This window comes from Barbus barbus (assembly GCF_936440315.1).
Source record: "Barbus barbus genome assembly, chromosome: 21".
Classification (NCBI taxonomy): Eukaryota; Metazoa; Chordata; class Actinopteri; order Cypriniformes; family Cyprinidae; genus Barbus; species Barbus barbus.
Window position 1 is genome coordinate 9,048,446 of NC_136749.1, and position 19,910 is coordinate 9,068,355.

Below are 19,910 nucleotides of genomic sequence, written 5' to 3' on the forward strand. Positions count from 1 at the left end.
TAAAACCTTTTAACCCAGACCTCAAACTGTTTAGAAAATATTATTTTATATCATATTTATTTAAACTCATTCTTATCATGAGTATTTAGTGTTGTGGTCACTCTCCGAGGTCCTGAAAAGGCTATTCTTTCTTATTGTGGCATAGTCTCTGGATAAACATGTTTGTGGATTTGGTACTGTGAGCAAATATATAGGTATCTTCTGCATACTGAGAATATGCGTGTGTTTATAATATTGCTCAGCCTTGCCCAGCCTGTGGTTGAGTCATCAGTGTTCTGATGACTTCATCTGTGCTCAAACACTGCAGATATTTGGAGAGGAGCTGTTGGCTTTGACAGACTCCAGAGAGAAGAGAGTGACCTCATCCAAACAAGTCACTCACAATCTGCCCAGCCACAAACTCAAACTGACACTTCAGGGACACTCAAGCACTCATATGAAAAATAAACACAGATTCCTACGAGCTTCTGTGGTTAAAATTGCTGAAACAGCAAAGTTAATTATGGCAACCAGGGTTCCTACCATCATGGAAAACCTGGAAATAACAGAGCATTTTCACTGGAACATTTCTATAAATTACAGTGTTTCCTTTGTGTTAATTTGCTTGTTGAGCTTTAATGTTAAATTTTACCATAAAAATAATGCAATTGACTTTTCCCATCGGAGTTTGATTTATTTCAGAATTTCTGTAAAGAATGACTTCAACTACTCCAATTAGTTCTTAGAAATGGCACTGAACAACAAAAACAATAACATAATAATAAATAAATAAATAAAGCTGCAAGCAGCAATTATCTGCAAAATGAGGAGCTACGCAAGCATTGCAGGGAACATCAGACCATCTGCAAAAATGAGTAATTAAAGACATTTGTTCATGTCTTTAGGCAAAATGGTTGAAAATCCATAAATACAATCACTTTTAATGGGATGTGATTGCTTATCAATTATTGACGAGTAGGTGACAAAATGTATCAAAAATGTACATTTTTCATATATGTGACCCTGGATCACAAAACCAGTCTTAAGTCGCTGGGGTATATTTGTAGCAATAGCCAAAAATACATTGTATGGGTCAAAATTATAAATTTTTCTTTTATGCCAAAATTCATTAGTATATTAAGTAAAGATCATGTTCCATGAAGATATTTTGTATATTTCTTACCGTAAATATATCAAAACTTCATTTTTGATTAGTTCATTCATTTGGACAACAAGGCGATTTTCTCAATATTTAGATTTTTTTGCACCCTCAGATTCTAGATTTTCAAATAGTTGTATCTCGGCCAAATATTGTCTGATGCTAACAAACCATACATCAATGGAAAGCATATTTATTCAGCTTTCAGATGTTGTATAAACCTAAATTTCGAAAAGTTGACACTTAAGACTGCTTTTGTGGTCCTCATATATTGACCAATAGGTGGCACACTGCCAAAACTTGTATACCCTCAGGTCATTGTTTTCATAACATGCACCAAATTTGGTTTGAATAAGCTAAAGCGTTGTGAAGATTGATGTGCTCTTCGTCTAATTCATTCGCAAGTTTGACTACTCAACTTGAATTGCATAAACTTTTGTCAAGATGGTCTGAAGATCTACTATGCATTTTTCATGAAAATCAGAGCAATGGTCTAGGAGTAGTTAGAAAAGGTAGGTTTTTGGTATATTAAAAATTAGAAGTTTTTAAATAAATATATAATATGGATTCTCCAGACCACTGCTATAAATTAGAATGTGAAGTCCACACTAGAGGCTTAGTAACTACTAGCTAGTTTGTAACTAAATATATGCAATGTTCGGTTGCATCAGTTGTTCGTAAGGCAGGACGTAGCTAGTATTTCATAAGCTCTTCGTAATGCATAGTCACATAATATGACATTTACAATTTTAATAGTTAGTAAGGTAGTTGTTAAGTTTAGGTATTGGTTAGGATTAGGGATAGAATAAGGTCATGTAGAATAAGGCATTAATATGTGCTTAATTACTACTAATAAATGGCTAATATTCTAGTAATATGCATGCTAATAAGCAATAGTTAAGAGACCCTAAGATAAAGTGTTACCCTATTTTTTATGTAAATAACATTTGGAAACTGTAATTGAAATGAATAAGGATTAATAAATACTGAAAGAAAACAAATAACATTAGAAAGGCTTTCTAGATTTCTAATAAAATCCATATTCAGTGATCACAAGCGAATGGAAATTAAATGGTCGAAATTTGTGGGAACGTTGACATTAAAAAGTTTGTAAAACAATCAATGCACTGGAGTGTTGCCACACTGGCAAAAGTGTTTGTCTGTAATGTTGGTATCATCCTTCATTGATTGCATCAGTTTTTCCCCTCCTGATCTGTTTCTCAGAATGCAAACAAACCTCAAGCTGCTCTGAGCTTCAGATGTGAAATACAGTCTAGACAGAGAGAGAAATATTCTTTAGTTAAGCTCGTGTTACTGGTCTCTGTTGGAATGACAGTGTCAGACAGACATAAGCACAGCATCTCGCTTTCACACAATTACACAGTTCTACAGGAGGATGAACTCCATGACAGCAATTAAAATACACAATTTCTGCTTTCATTCCATCTGCTTCCAGCACACTTTTTGTGGATGAGGACATTAACAAATATCTTAAATATTATTATGATTTTAAGAGCGGTGGCCCAGGGCTGATATCTCTTCAACATATCTCTCACAAACACAAGTATTTAACTACTGAGGTCACATACCTTGAAAAAGTGTTGTTCCAGGGGAATTGAATATTTTTGGCTGACATATAAAGTCAGTGTACTGTACTGTTTAAAAGTTTGGGGTTGGTTTAAAATATTTTTGAAAGACGTTTTGGTAACACTTTAGTATAGGGACCCATTCTCACTATTAACTAATTGCTCATTAGCATGCCTATTATTACTATTTTGACTATTTATCAGTACTTATAAAGCACACATTCTGCATGACCATATTCTGCATCCCTAATCCTACCCAATATCTAAACTTAACAACTACCTTACTAACTACTTATAACCAGCAAATTAGGAGTTTGAGTCAAAAGTCAGTTAATGGTTTGTTAACAGCGAGAACTGGACCTTAAAATAAAGTGTGACCGAAGTTTCTTATGGTCACCACGGCTGCATTTATTTGATCAAAAACACAGTAAAACAGTCATTTTGTTAAATATTGTTACAATTTAGAATAACTGTTTTCGATTTGAATATATTTTAAAATGTAATTAATGTGATTTCAAAACTGAATTTTCAGCAACTATCACTCATGATCCTTCAGAAATCATTCTAATATGCTACATACTCAAGAAACATTTCAACACTGTTGAGCTTTTTAGTAACTTTTTAATAACATTTATGTCTATAGAGTATCAAGCACTTTTTTTTTAACGTTTTACAAAATGTCAAAAACTGTATCTTTTTCTTACAGCAAAAATTGAATGCGACAAGGGCTGTCAAGCTTCAAAATATACAAAAAGCTTCTGAAAATAGTTTTATGTCAGGAGAAGACTGAGATGTAAGTCGTTATTTGCTGAAAGATTTTCCCTGTACCACAGTTCCTTAAATCTTATTCACATTTTTGTACATTCAAATGTCAGGTATGACCACAATGGTAATGTGACAGAAACATTTGACGTCAACCGAAGTGTCTTTAAGCATCATATTTAAATGTACTTTGAAGCTCAACAGCCCCCATCCCTTCACTTTCAAAGAGCAGCTTGGGCATCCCGTAAAAGTATTTTCCTGTGTAAAGGTGTGGTGACATTTTCAACATTTTAATCCAGTAATTTCACTGGGAGTCGATGCCACTGGGAATTTAGCTTGAGGGGTCAATGATTTCCTCACGCAGATTTCACAACTGGTTCAAACTGGTCACACGAAATTGCTGCATCTGACAACAGAAAGCTACTTGATTTGCAAGCGACTTTCTTATGAGCTGTGTTTCATGCATTTCATTTTATACTATTGACAATAGACAATGGACATCCAAAAAATAATAATACAGGTTTAGAACAACTTATATGACTGGAATTTGAATAAATGTTGATGGTATATTCATATTTTTTTTTCCCTGATACCACCCCATCCCTGATTAAACCACAGTGAACAGCAGGAAATGTATTTAGCGTAATCAGACTACATTTAGAAAACGCTTTCCCACTTCATTATCATAATGTAAATTCGATTGGCTAGTTAAATAAGACTGCCATCTCCCAAAATGTTGTCTGCACGGATTACTTTTTATTCTGAACAACCTTAAGTGTTCTACTGATCTGTCACACCCATCTACTTTTTCCAAACTTTCTCTCCCCTTCTCTCTTTGTGTAATCACCAATTTTTCCTTATTTCATCATCCGCAAAGTGTAATGTGTGCTTCAGCGTTTTATATGCTTGTGTGGAAGCTTCACTTTCTCTCTCTCTGTCTCTTCGTTGATCATCCACCCCCATTTCTGCCCCCCAGGATCTTCTCCCTCCATCAAGAGCTATTATAGGCCTCATTAGTGTCATCGAGCCAGATCACAACACTCCGGTTGTTTTAACACTGTCTCTCTTTTTATCTGTCTGTTTCTTACTGTCGCCACCTGTCTCTGTATCTCTCATCCTGGATTTAGAGGGAGATGTAAATAATGTTTATTGTTTGTTTTGTTATTGTGTGGTAAAGAGTGTGTTTGTAAGCACTTAAACCTATATGTATAGTGTCTCATATACGTTTAACAAAGCATGAGATTGACTGGTGCTTCTCTATTGATCATAGAGTACACTTCAAAAAGATGCTGGCTGCTATGAATGCGTATTTTGGTCATTGTGACTGCTTGAGTACTCAACTAATTAATGAATTGCTGATTTTATGGACCTCGAGATGAAGGCCGGTGGAGCAGGTACCAACCAACCCAATTTGCTTATTACTGGACTGTGTACAGATGTGTTAGATGAAAATCTTTGACTATCGCATTGCACCTTCATGTTTATTCACTTTTATAAGTGGAATTCTGTTCATTCTAAATCAGTTAAAAGGAGAACAACTGCACACTCACTTAAGCGTGTTTATTAATCAAACATGCTTAATATCACTTAAGCATGTTTATTAACCAATGTTTTCGGCTTTTGCAAAGGATACTAGACAAAACATTGGTTAATAAACATGCTTAAGTGAGTGTGCAGTTGTTCTCCTCTTAACTGATTCATATTTTTCCCTTCAACTTGCACCTCATCAGGTGTGCATTTGCTTTGCCTCGTTTATTTTGTCACATTTATAAGTGGAAAAAGTTAAAAATTGTTCTGTTGCAAACCGTTACATCAGTTGTGCTTCATCTAGATGATTTTTGAACCCAAAAACAGGTCCATTGCTATCCCAAACTGAAAGTCACTGTATACAGTGTGTCTACAGTTGTTATCCCAACACTTGCAAGGATTGCAAGGAACCACCCAAAATGACACAGTAATTGACCCTTCGCAAAAACCCACCCTCCTTAGTTACTGTTGTTATGTCCAACAAGCCATGCCGCTCTCACACTATACACCATGTTCTCACGCTGTAAAAATTAATTGTGGAGCAAAGAGGAAACTGACAACACACTGACAGACAAGACATAGTAGATTACTTCTTGTACAAAACAAGGTCTCAGCTTTAAAATTATGTATTTTATTAAGAAATTCAAGCAATAAATACCATTTTGTGGTTCTTTAATGTGTCGTAACAGATCACTGTATTGCCTCAGTTCAAGCGGCACACGTGAACCGATCGTCTTTTCATATTTTCTTAAAGCACAAAATAAACATGAATGAACATCATAACGCATTTTCTTTCAACCACGGAAAGACGTCAATACAGTACACACCATTTTTCAAGTTTAAGTCCACCAAAGATAATCTGCTCTCCTGTCTGATTTGTTTGTCAGGCAAGATGGCGGATTTGGCGTTATGATTGGTCAGATTGCCTGTCATTCAAGTTCTTTGCGAGTGGTCAGTTAATCAGATTATTAAAAATTACATTGAAACAAAGTCACTACAATAATTGGGTTGCTATGATCGATCGTTTGATTGCACTTCAGAGTACTCATGTCCATCTCTACTTAGCATTAACTGGCTATTTACTTACGTTTAGTAATATGCATTGTTAAGAACTTCATTTGGACAACTTTAAAGGTGATTTTCTCAATATTTAGATTTTTTTTTGCACCCTCAGATTCCAGATTTTCAAATAGTTGTATCTTGGCCAAATATTGCCCTATCCTAACAAACCATACATCAATGAAAAGCTTATTTATTCAGCTTTCATATGATGTATAAATCTCCATTTCGAAAAATTTACCCTTATGACTGGTTTTGTGGGCCACGGTCACATATGTGATACATTTATAATAATATGTATGTATGTAATTAAGATAAGAAATTCATACCTGATGGCCGTTCTTAGACCCTCTTTATTAATATACGTCTTTTTCTTGCATCAGATGAGGTGCAAGCAGTACTTATTTTTATTTTATTTTATCTTTATTTTACCCAGAAAGCTGACAAAAAGGTCTGTATCTGTAATAAAAGTACACCAGGCAGCACAACAAGAAAATTACAATATACAATATTCGACAAAGGTCAAACTATGTGAAGAGAAGCTTTGAGAGAGAAAACAAACAATAACGCAATCACAGACGTTTCTGTTCAGATGGGATTAGTTTTCTCAGAGGACCCTGATTTTGTTGGAAAGCATTCTTTAATTTTTTTACCAAGATTGTCTTAGAACAGTACCGATATGCTTGATTCGGGCAGGAGTGAAATCAAAAAGTACGCTTGCAAAAAACTAATTTACTTAATATCCTCAGGGAAAACTAACCCCATCCAAACTAAGGCTTTGCAATGATGCTTGTCTATCTCAAGTCCATTCGCGACTGAAAGTCTGGTTACGAAGACACATGTGAGACATGCATCACTGGGGGGGGGGGGGGGGGGGGGGGGGGGCAGCAGCAGCCCTGGGGATTTGTGTGTGTGTGTTTGTATGCACTGAAGCATGTCTGTTGTTTGTGTGTTTTAAATCATCCTCTTTGATTCATGACTTGCTGTCCCTGTCCTAATTACACACGGGCTCTGTAATCGAAGTGCTAATGGAATGAAATGACCTGGTCACGTTACTGCCCTCATCCGCTGTCAGCCTTCCGAGACTACTGAAGATAAATCACCCATCGGGAGTTTCTTACACACAAACATATACTCTCTCCTGGCATCCCTCTGATGTGTTGCTTTATGCGTGGTATTTTATTTTGTCATGTCTGATTCTACCTAATGATATAGTCTCTAGAGAATACTGCACTGCTCTGATCCACATTGAGCATGAGTAATTAGTTTCCTTCTCACAGGCAAACAACACTGTTTGTTCCTCCATAACCTCCTGCTTTTTGATATTGCTGCTTTATTTGTGAATCTGTAGGAGTTTGAGTCTTTTCATTTAGACTTTCCCTGACTTCCTGCATTATAGCCAATTAGATTCATTAAGCACAAAGTCCTGATTAGCGGTGGATGGAAAGGGAAGCATCATTATTATTGTGCTTGTGATACAGGCACAAATGTTGTTGAGAAGATTTTTTCTTTCCCTGGAAGACAATAAAATGTGTAAAAAAATCCCATAGACTTGCACTGAAGTAGTAGCCTGAGCCAGATTTATGGACCAAAAATATGTTGCCTTTTAAAAACGATTCTCCCTCGAGCCGTGACCTAGTGGTTAGGTTGCATGCTCCATCATATTTGACCATGGTTCTCCTGTGGCCAGTACACATTCGAATCTGCATCATTTGCAGATTTCGTTTCGTGTTGTCTCTCCACTATCCTGTGTCAATATAAAATGGCAAAAAGCCAAAAAAACTTGATTCTCATTATGATTCTCTCCTTCCCCGTTGTGGTGAGCCCTGGACCACAAGGACACAAGTGTGACTGCTGTTCTACATTCTCAATCAGTTCACCGAGTCGTCAGTGACAACGAAAGGGGCAAACTAGGAGACAGCGAGAAACAGAGAAGGGACGGAGGTAGTGAGACATTCCCTGAGATACACATCACACGATGCTCTCAGGATAGCAGAATGTGGCAGTGTGTATTGAGTGCATGAATAATGCAGAGGAAGGAGCAGGACAGTGGTGCTAGCAGACGCTCGCTCACACACAAACACATGCACACACTTTTTGCGCGTCAAGCTCCCACTCCTGGGACTCAGAGGCGCGCTCATTAGCTCTGCTGTGGCCACCCCTGCAGACTGGAACCCCTCACAGCGTGACAGTAGCAACAATGGCCTCATCGCTCAGCCCAGCTGCAGCATGAAAGAGTATTGACCCAGGTATGGTGCCACGGGCCATCGGCCTGCGATCGCAAACACACATTTCCACACTCCTCCATGGGCAAAACTTGTTTTCGAAAGATGAACCGTCAGGGCTAGGTACTGCGCAACTGGTCACAGACGAAGGTGTGAGCTGAATTGTCAATGAGGTTAGGAACAGGAAGAAGGAGTGACTTTTCTGTGATTGACAGAATTCTCCTGTGCAATTATTGGTGAATTCCTGCAATGCTTTATATATTACTAGTGGGGCTGTTATGCCCTTCATGTTTGTTAAACCTGCCCTACCCCACAGGCAGATCTTTCAAGGTTTCCTGGAGGTGAAGGTTGTCTAAGTTGCATCACCTAACCACCGGTGGTACCTCAGGGTTCAGTGTTGGGCCCCCTCCTCTTCTTGAAATGCACTGCTTCACTTGGCCATATCATTCAATCATTCAGTTTCTATCACTTTTGCCCGTGATTTTCAATATAAGGGCAATCAGACCTGTCTGAATATACTTTAAAGCTCCTAGGCTGGAATCTTGCAGTGACCTATAAGCTGGCTTTCTTGATCAAAAACAATGGTTAGTTAATCAGATCATCTCAAAAAAGATCATGGCAGTATGTCAAGTCATCAGTCATTCAAAGACTGTCCATGTCTCACTCCACTGGCTATCAAATTCATGACTGGAGTTTACTGCACTTTGTACTATTCTGGTAAACTTTGGATAAAATTGCCTACTAAATCAATATTATGTCAATGTAAAGCTTTGTTACAGAGAAGCCCCAGATCTTCCTCTATTATAATATTAATGTGTTACCATGGTTGACAACAATTGTATTATTGTTCCTCGCTGACCTTGTCCTACTTTGGCAATGTAGGGTAGAGCATTGACAATGTCATGTTCCATTTCCACCACCACAGCAAAGCCAAGACAAACTGTATTCTTTCTATATCTCTCCCCCTCTCTCTATCCATTTTATCTGTCCTCTATCCCATCTGTACTATCTGCTCTGCATGGTGTCTGCAGCAAAAAAAAAAAAAAAATACAATGCTCTCCAGCTTCCTGTTATCAGCATAGATCTGCATTATCTCGCACAATTATCAGCTCCAGAAACAGCACACGCATTGGGATTTGAGTGCTGGCACGGTGCATGCTGCACAGTTGCATAAAAAAGTTTTTAATGCCTGAGGTTTCGTTCAGTGCCAGCTTAGGTGTGTCTTTTTGTGGAGACACACCCTAGACTTCATCTTTAGTGGGGTGAAAGCCAGCGATAGGACAAGTTATCCCATTGATAGCAATGTCAAAATCAGTGTAATATAATGGAACCACCATACATGCAAGACGCTTCCCTGCTTTCAGGCCGATATGCTGGTATAGGCCCCAGCATCCCTGCGACTCTACAGTGGACAAGCGGTTTGGAGAATGGATGGACCATGAGACCTAATATGTTGTGCCACCTTGCCAGACCTTATTCCAACAACATAAGTGCAGTTTATTCTGGCCAAGTTCCACATTGTCGGGAAAAGACAGACTGACTGGCTGTTTAGGAATGGGTTTATCTGAAGTCAAATATTGCATTGAATGTATGCAAACATTAGATTGGAAGTATCAGAGAGAACACTGGAAAGACATATGCATGTTTATCCTAGTACTAAGCTTCTCAAAAGAAAGCTTATCTTATGCCAGTGACTTGATTCCACTAACTTTGGTAAATCGAAATTTGGTAAATTCTTCAAAGGTGCTCATAATATCACCTTGGTACCTTGTGAACACTTAAAAGTGCTTTCAAATTTTGCGTACAATGTGCATAGCCAGTCAGTGTAAGGAATGTGGGCGGTGTGTGAATGTGCTATGAGGCTGAGACTACCTGTAAAATTGAGTAAATGAAGCTAATCTACTGTACTAAAAACTTTACAAACTGTATTCTCTACAAACTTTTGTCTTTGAATTTGTCAAATTGATAATGGATTGACTAGAATGCTAGATTCTGAGCATTCTAATTTATAAGGCTCTAACACACTAGTTCCATTAAGAGGTACAAGACTCCAAATTAATGACACATTCTACACACATCCTTTTAATCATCACTCTTTCCTTCCGCTTCCCGCACCATACAGCAAGACGGCGCTCTGCTGTCTTCAGAACATCCAATACAATGAAAGAGTGAACCGAAGCCGGTTTGACATAAACCAGTGCGAGCGTGGATTATTCAATCATACAAACTTGTCACAGTTGGTTGTTTTATGAATCCGACTGCTTTCACCACCTATGCAAAAAAGCTTTATATTTATGCAAATGATGCAAATTAATTTACATTGTTCTCCTTTTTTTGAGTGACAGAGAGCACTTATTCACACGTGAGTGGGCAAGTGACAAAGGCTTTCAATTAAAGCAAGAAAAATCGAGCTCACTCATCCATCTCTCACCCAGGCCATCAACAAAGGCCTTTTAATTCGTATTCATTAATTGCAGCGCTGTAAAATCTATGCATGCTCATTTTTCTCAAGCCATCAAAGACCTCACTAATTGCCTCTATAATATCAGAAATAGATCCTGCACACGATGAAGGGGTTTTCAAAGAAGAGTACAAAGGCTAAAGTGGAAGAGGGCTCCATTTCACGCCTAGGCCACACAAAACATTGGTTCAGAATGGGAACAGTATGTTCTGAGTGACCATAGTGTGGTGCATGCTGTTTATGAATCAGCAGAGACCATGACTGATCAGCATATTATGTGGATGGGGTAATGTTAATGAACAAGAGTTAAGGTCTCTGCACACTGAGTCCGAAATTTTCGCATGCGTTTTTTCGCATTCGCAATCTTATAAATTCGTCACGCACAGAGACCTTGCACACTGAGTCCGATGCGTTTTAATTAATCCGTTGCGAAAAAAAATCGCAAAACTATACAAAATGTCTTTAAGTAGTGAGGATGATTTTGTTGTCCACTCTCTTTATAAAAAAACAAAAAGAAAAATGAAATATTGGGTCCATCCAATCCTTAGATTGCGCAGAGAGGAAGGAGAGTTCCACCTCCTTATCAAAGAGCTGCGGGATTATTCCGAGAGATTCAAAGTTTATTTCAGGATGTCAGTGCCTCTGTTTGATACTTTGCTAGCGATACTGAATCCACATAATAAAAAGACCACCAATTTCCGTGAACCATTTTATCCTGAACAGAGACTGTCTGAGGTATGGACACACACACACACACACACACACACACACCGAACTGCGGCATCAGAAATGTGCGCGCCAGGCATAAAAAATAGGCTACAGCAGTTCTTTATATTCTGTATCTTTGTATTTTCAGCAATTTGTTTGTCATAAAGTGCGCTGTGCTGCAAGACGAAGTGTATTAATTTGTCTGACACTATTTTGGATTTTGGCTTTCGCTTGTACGGTGGCTCTGAATGGTCAAAACACCTTCTCAAAGCATCTCAAAATGCTTTATACGGATGCGAAAAACGCAAAAAATCGAACCCGATCCGAATTTTTTTTTGACGGACGAAAATTTCGGAGGCAGTGTGCAAACGTGATTGACAAAACGTGAGGTCGTATTTATTTTTCAACGTGCGAAAATTTCGGACGAAAAATTCGGACTCAGTGTGCAATGGCCTTTAGGGCCAATAAATTGCTATAGGTTCAAAGACTAATCAAAATTAGAGCTTTGTGGCTTGCTTAGTCAAAATTGCAAAATTGACCATTCATGTTCACATTTAAAAATGTAATCTCTGCAAGCAAGTTTCATTTGGAAGATGTTTGCACAGGACTGAAAATACGTTCTTCAAGCAAGGTCAGCTAGGAAGTTTCTTACTTGCATTTCTGCCATTTTCTACAAGGTTTCTCTATAAGGATCTTGAAACATGCAGGTTAACATTGAAATCACTCTAAGCTTTGCCATTCTCTCTTGTGTTTCTGTTGAAGCACAGCATTCAGTCTCAGACATCAGCAGGTCTAGAAATGTCATTGAGTTCATTAAATGTCATGAAGCCAATAGAACCCATCTACAGTCACTGATACAGACCTCAATACTTCAGTATTTACTACTCTTTTACAATTAATGGCAATTAAAATGCTAAAACTCGTCCCATACCATTTTTGCTAATGATATTTCAAATAATTTGACTTATTCAGGACAGCTAATACGTATCTATATGATAATACTTATCTAAGTCATAAATTGCACATGCAGTGTCTGATTCTGAAGTGTTGTAAGAGACAGATTTTTTTTCTCTCTCTCTTTCTTGCCCTCACCTCATCTGCTGGGTTTTTATACCCTAACAGAATTTAAGTCTGACTGAAGAAAATAAACTATGTAATTGAATGTAGCCTTCGAGTCATCATGATTTCTTCTACTGTTCTCCTCCGTAGTCCACATAATAATTTCTGATGTCAGAAAGAAAGAGAGGCTCTGAAAGGAAAGGATTGGAAAAATAAGTACAAGGTTGTTGAACTCTTTGTTCTGAACACTCTATTATGGCTTGTACTTTTCTGAGAAATTTTGGAACTTGTACTTTGACACTTGTTCTCAACTTATGTTCTTCAAGATAAATACATGTAAGTGTAATAGAAAAAAAGCTAGAGAATACACACAAAAAGTACCATGACACGAGATATTTTTCTTTGAAGTACCTTGGGTTACCTTGTAAATAACATGGTGCATGAATATGGCAATCATACCCTTTTAGCAGATGATACCCATTCTGCTTACCCACGCATTTTTCAAAACTGCCTCAAACTGTTTATCTTCTCATAGTCACCATTATTTATCTGTCAGGTCTGACGAGAGGTATTATCTGAAGACAATGTGCGTAATTGTATTAAAGCTCATCTGTTCATCTTACATGATTATGCAGCCACCGACTAAAGTGTGTGTTTTTGTGTGCGGCACGTGTTTGTGGGTTGTGGATTGATTGGGTTCATCTCCACATCCTCTCATCTTGTCCTCTTAACAGAATGGCGGGTCGTGCACTTGAGCGCGCGAGTGTAAGGAACATTGGAGTCTCCCTTAAGACCCCATCTGAGAATCTGTTATACTAATATGCTAATAGGCATGTTAATTCAGTTGGTAATTACAAGGACTTGGGTGTACTGTTCTATGTCAGCCTTTGAAGTGGGGAAACTAGGAAACTGCTTGCATATTAAATGTGCAACAGAGCTTGTTTAGGTTCGTCGGAGGGAGTTGAAGAGAAAACGTTTGTTTTTGTGATGTTTTCTTATCAATTTAAAAACTCTCTCTCTGTCAGAAGGCTCATCCAAGTTCAGGGTTGGTATCGACTGGATCATGATAAAGTGTGTTTCTCAATGACTGTGCATGTCTTTTGGCACAGAGTTGAGCGGATGGTTTTTTCTTAAATTCATTTTCTATGTGAGTTGAGTAGCAGACTTGCTAGGTTCACCTAGATACACTTTTGCAGTTTTTAAGATGGTTAGAGCAGGTAGGTTGTTGGAGATATTCCTACAGTTGTTCTATGGATTTAGGGTGTCTCAGTTGCTTCTGTCTCTTCTTGTTATCCCACACTGACTCAATAATGTTGATATCAGAGCTCTGTGGAGGCTATACCATCTGTTGTATGGCTTTGTGTTCATACAAAAATCTCATTGGATTATTACTGGAATGTGTGGAAATCATTAATTAATATTTCCCACTGGTACACTAAAGCAGAATATGGAAATAACCATTTTTAAGAAAATGTGAAACATCTCATTTGTCCACATTGTGCAGACTTTTGGTTTGCATTTTTCCCACTTTAGTTATGCACTTATGAGAGACACACTCAAAATCATCTGTTTAAGAATATCAGGCATTAAAAGATTAAATGTGAAAGTGTGCATAATGAACATAGTTACCTGGATTTCTTGGAAGCATTTCTGTCAAATTAAATGTGTGTGTGTGTATATACATACATACATACACAGTACCCTCCAAAAGTATTAGAACAGTAAAGAAAAAATTTCACAAAATATATATTTGACATTAATTACTGTGAAAATAACCATTTATGCCACAGTTGTTGTCAGTTGAGCTTAACTTGTACTTTTTTAAATTGCCAGGTTTTGAAAGTTAAAGTTAATGGCTTTTATTTCAGGCTGCATATTGCCGTCAGACTGAATACCCCTTTAAACCAGACTGACTGGTGCCTGCATCTGATGACAGCCATAAAAAGCTGAAGTGATTGAAGCCATCAGTAGAGTTTAGATCTCACACACACAACATGTGATTCACTCCCTCCGTCTCTCCATTTTGTTACATTTTGCCACTGTCCTTGTCTCGATTGCTCTTTTTCGGTCTTTCACTCAATATATCTTGTCAGCTTTCATTGTTCATGTCACACTGCAACCCATTGCATCTGAGCTGCAAGATTCTGTGTCCAACACCCGAGGAATGAAGGCCAACATAACATCTTGCATTGAGTCAGACTGCTCCGGGCATGTTGGGCACATTGAATTGCACAGAGGGGCTGTGAGTCTATCAGCTACTGAGAACCAATTTCAGCAGCTATTTAAAGTAGCTCCTTCTAGGTGGCTGTTCCAAAACATTCTCCTCATCCGCTATCTGGTGGACATTTGAGGGCTTTCCAGGGAGAGCTTGTTTGTGAGTTATCTGGCTTCTCTCAAATTAATTGCTGGCAGGAGGAAGAGATTTTCTCTGAACAAAGCTTCGTTTCCAGCTGGTCTATACTATATATAAAAAATCATAATTAAACACAAAGCCTTGAAGATAATGGTATAAATTGTGGGTGGAGGAGGAAAACATTTGCAGTATAAAGAAGGAATATTAAGAGTCAAGAGTTAAGAGTTTTTTTTTTTTTTCAAAACGAGCTTTATTCAAAACATTACACAATGTTGAAATATTTGAAAAGCCTGGGTCTAGAGCCTAATTCACCAAAATTATGAAATATTTAGATGAGTTGACTGTTTCTCCAATTCTTGAAAATTTCACAGTATTTTCTTTAGAACACTTTTTCTTCTTTTGAGTGTATGGTGGTTCTTGCTTGAAGACGCACTGATCAGCTCAACAGTGAAGAAACCTCATTGGCCGTCTTTTTGTGCTGCCTGCAAATTATTCATATATGCTCACAATATTTTTGTCGCAAAGGACTAGACCATGTATAATAATAATGTTTAATTTATATAGCACCTTTCCCAAGCTCAAGGACACTTCTCAATGACAAAAGCAAATAAACAATCATTTCATACATAAATGGAAAATAGACATTTGCCAAGTCCAGTACGTGCAATTGCAGTTGCATACCACAATAATAATACAGAATCATAATCACAATCACAAAATTAAATATATATTTTAAACAGCTGTTAAACTTCATTTGAAAACAAATCAATCTGTATGTATTACTACAAGAAAAAACAAGTTTGCATACATGTATAGGAGAATATGGAGCTCATACTTGAGGAGGAAAAAGCACCTAAATCTTATTCAGAGACCCAGACTGTGCAAATTAGTGCAGCTGCTAATATTTATATGGCAAAAAGTATTCTAAAAGCTTGTAGTGTAAATAAGTGAGATTTACATTTAGCAATTTAGCAGACACTTTTATCCAAAGTGACTTACAGATTTTATCATTTAGATGTGTATAACAGTATAGTCAAATCAAGTCAACTTTATTACTATGTCACATGGACTGTTTTAACGATGTCCTTACTACCTTTCTTTGCCTTGACCATGGTAGTACCCTTGCTGTTTATGGAGGGTCAGAAAGCTCTCGGATTTCATAAAAAAAAATTAATTTGTGTTCCGAAGATGAACAAAGGTCTTATGGGTTTGGAACAACATAAGATTGAGTAATTAATGACAGAGTTTTCATTTTTGGGTGAACCATCCATTTAAGTCAGTTCAGTGTTGGTAGTGCCATCAAGTTTTGTTCTCATCCGATGGTGTGAGTCAGTGTGGTTATATTGATAAATTATTACAATTATTGTCTATCAGACCCATACTAAGCAAGCCAGTGTTTAGTTCAGTTCCGTTCCAGTTGGTTCAGGTCAGATCAATAACAATGTGAAGTTCATCAATTTGAAATGAGTTACAGCTATAGGCAGTTCTAAAAAAGGCAGCAATGTTGTTTTTCAGCTCTAGGCAGTTCAATGTTGATTCAGTTCAGGTTAGCACCAGTGTTGATGTTGCAAGATGCAATTCAGCTGTAAAGCAGCTCTGCAGTAGATGATAATACCAATACGTTGCGTTATACATTATCAGTCATCGCTGTCACTTTTCAGAAAACTCATGCACATTGCTAGTTTGCTATTGATTATGTGTAGCTAGTGTTGTTGTAATGCTTAAATATAACAATTTGAAATAATAAAATAACCCAGCAACTTTTTTTTTTTAAAGATTGTTTTGTGAATCCGGCCCCAGGTGTTGATGTTAGACACTAACCTCCGGTTTCACAGACAAGGCTTAAGGCTAGTCCTAGACTAAAATGCATGTTTGAGCGGTTTCAACTTAAAATATCTTGCTCTGACATAGCTTAAAACATATCAGTGACATTGTTCTGTCTCAAGATACACACCTGTAACGTTTTCTTCGAAGGCATTTTTATAAAAGCTGCTTAAATGTCTTAATTTAACTAAGTCCTAGTCTTGGCTTAAGCTAAACCCCATCTGTGAAACCGGGCCTAAATGTGTGGCCACGTATATAAATAAATGAATGACTGGGTGAATGATTATTTTGCAATATTGTTCAAATAAATATACACTTATCATATACTTATCCCTCTGTCAAGCCCCTTGGAAGAGCTGCAGCTGTCAGTTAACAATATTTGGCTTCCTAACCATGTGATTATGTAGCATAAATGTGGATACGTCCATTTTAAATGGGCGAATAGGTAATGCCTTATGTATTGGGGAGGAAGGAAATGAACTAAGCATAAAATGACGTGTTCAGCCGGGTACATAACCCTGTTGCCTAGTAACGGCTGCATATTGAGGTGGGCAGGCAGGCTGGGGTGATGACATCATAGATAAAGAGCACAAGCATGTGTGTTCTCGCACAAGACATCTCTTCGGATCTGATGAAGATCTTCTTATTACGGACCCCTCCTCATACTCAGGGGTATAACCCTATTTCTCCATCAAGAGCTTATTGAAATAAAAAATAATAATCATAATAAATCAGCAGATCTGTTCCTTAGTGTCATAGGAGTTTTTCCAGATAGCATTAGTTCTTCAGACAGTGCTTTTTTGCTCAAGCTGTCACCCTGTTGTGTTTTGCCCGGTTGTTTTGGAAGGGAGCATTTTCTGAATGTGCCGCCACAATCTGTGGACTGCTTGCTTACATGTGGCTCAGCATGAAAGAGTGTATGAGACATAAACACAGAATAAGACAAACTTCTGAAGTGCCAGTTGATCCCAGTCTTTTCGGGAACTTCAGTGTAGTCTGAACATGATAGTTCTTGGTTTCAGCTCTGCGAAGACTTCATTGCGGCAAATCTTGTGCGTTACTGTTATTGAAAACAGTTGTGCTGCTTTATATTTTTGTGGAATAATTGTATCATACTTTTTTCAGCATTCTTTGATCATAGAAAGTACAAAAGAACAGCTTTTATTTAAAATAGAAATCTTAGGTAACATTGTAAATGCTGTCACTTCCATGATTTCTTGCTTACCTTTTTTGGTTTAAAAAAACCTCCAAACTTTTAAATGGCTGTGTGTGTGTGTATGTTCTTGTATTTACCAAGTTTTATGGTCTAGTCATTTTCCTGATGTCTATTATTAGTTACACAGTATATATTTTTACTATCAAAAGATGGCAGGTCGATTTGTAGCAGTACGTGAGTTATGAAGGAAAAAGTTACAAACGGCCTTCCCGATTTCACAGCGTGTGTTGTACATCTGCCAGCGTGAGGAGCAGGATTCACCGAGAGCTCTTAAAAAGATGAAGAGTCTGTCCTGCGTTGTTCATCAGAGGGGGCTTTCACTGACCCTCATTCACTCAGATGAAACATCTTATCTGTGAGACGCCATCGAGATGACATTGTAATGGGCTCTGTCACGCTGAAGTGCGGAGAGCTGCTAATTCTAAAAACAGACACGTCAAATCAGCGGCAAAGTACTCGAGTGTCGTGCGGGTTACCATTCATGCTATTTTCAGCCTGTTATGATAGAGCCGAGCTCGTGGAGCGCGTTAAAGTGACTAAATAGGTTTCACGCTGCTTCTGGTTGACATCGTACGAGAGTGTGTCGTCTGTGAGCCTGTTTCCTAAGGTACATTTCATCTTCTTCCCATACAGATGAGTGTGGTTGGCAGCTCCTGTTGGGGTTCTTCGGAAGGGCAGATCCTGGTCCACGTGCTGCAGAAACTGGCGCTGCCTACTAGGTGAGTGAATCGACACAGGCTCCTCATCTGGCACCGCATGGGCCCCCGATCGAGTCTCTTAGTGCGACCTTCATCTTTGATCCATTCATGTTGCCGGCTGAGGCGTAGGCCTCTAGATGAGAGTTTCCTTGAGCTCAGGCCTCACCCTTAGATTGATACAAGCCTATTGTGGCTGCCTGTGGGGGCAGGACCCCCCTCCTCTTCCTTCTGCTAAAATGAGAAGGAATCCCTTTGAAGTCGCCCAGCCAAGCTTGTGAGGCAAAGCTTCAGCAATATTAGGTTCTTGGCAAAGCAGAGACGAATTATTGAAAACCATGCATAACTGAATGATGACAACACCAGAATGCTTTCCGCTCTGGAGACCCTTTGAATAAATTTTTAAAGAGTATTCCAGGTGCGATTTAAGATATGCCCAAACAACATTCTTGGTTACTACACAAAATAATTTCCACTTTCCTTAAGTGTAATTTATATACATAGTGCTTTTCACAATATGCATTCAAAGCCGAATGCGTGGCCTTTCAAAGTTTACTGTACTTGATAGAATGTGTTTGACACATGCACATAAGAAAGTTTTCTAAACTAGTTTTTTCCTCAAATTTAGTTTTTGCCTTTTTAAATAAAAAAAATACCTTAGAGACTTTCATTCACCTTTGAATCCCAAATAAAGTTAAATCAAGCCTGATCTCATGATGAAAACGAATCTGTGGGAACTTTTACAAGACGCTAAATATGTAACGCCATGTACGTTTCATTGCATATTCGATGTGAAATGTCCACTGAGTGGCACTAAAAGAGTGTTCGTTTTTTCCCCCCAGATATGGTACGTTTTATGTGATGTTGGTTTTGTACGTCACCGCAGTTCGGACTTGAAATGTCCTTTGAGTGGCGCTATAACTCTAATGCTTCATGACATTTTAAAATAACGTACCATCTGCACTACACCAAAACCTACCCGATAGTATGAACAAAAGCGAATGTGATGTAAAATCGCAAGCATGCCATTTTAGCATTTATTTTTTCACTCTTTCATTGTGAGTTTTTCATGGGATTCGTACCCAAGGATTCGGCATAATAAGTCCAATTCTGTGCCGGCTGAGCTACCGAGCAAGCTTGTTACATCCAGAAAGCGAAACATGGAGCTGTAATCAAAACTGTGTATGAAAACGATTACAAGTGCTCACTGTTTTACTGCCTCTAGTGTTAAATTCTGTTGGAAACTGCAGTGATATGTACTAATTGATAGGTATTTCGCATTTTGCGAAAAGGTTCC

At 38.1% G+C, this 19,910-nt stretch overlaps 1 protein-coding gene across 1 annotated transcript in view; it reads left to right on the top strand.

Annotated features, from left to right (window-relative positions):
- Positions 1-19,910, top strand: part of LOC306887908 (serine/threonine-protein kinase ULK4-like) — a gene marked incomplete at its 5' end in the record, with an annotated part of 228,790 nt that overhangs the window by 206,814 nt on the left and 2,066 nt on the right. Inside the window, 1 exon segment of the mRNA XM_079445936.1 lies at positions 18,552-18,637. Coding sequence (XP_079302062.1) covers positions 18,552-18,637 — 86 coding nt within the window.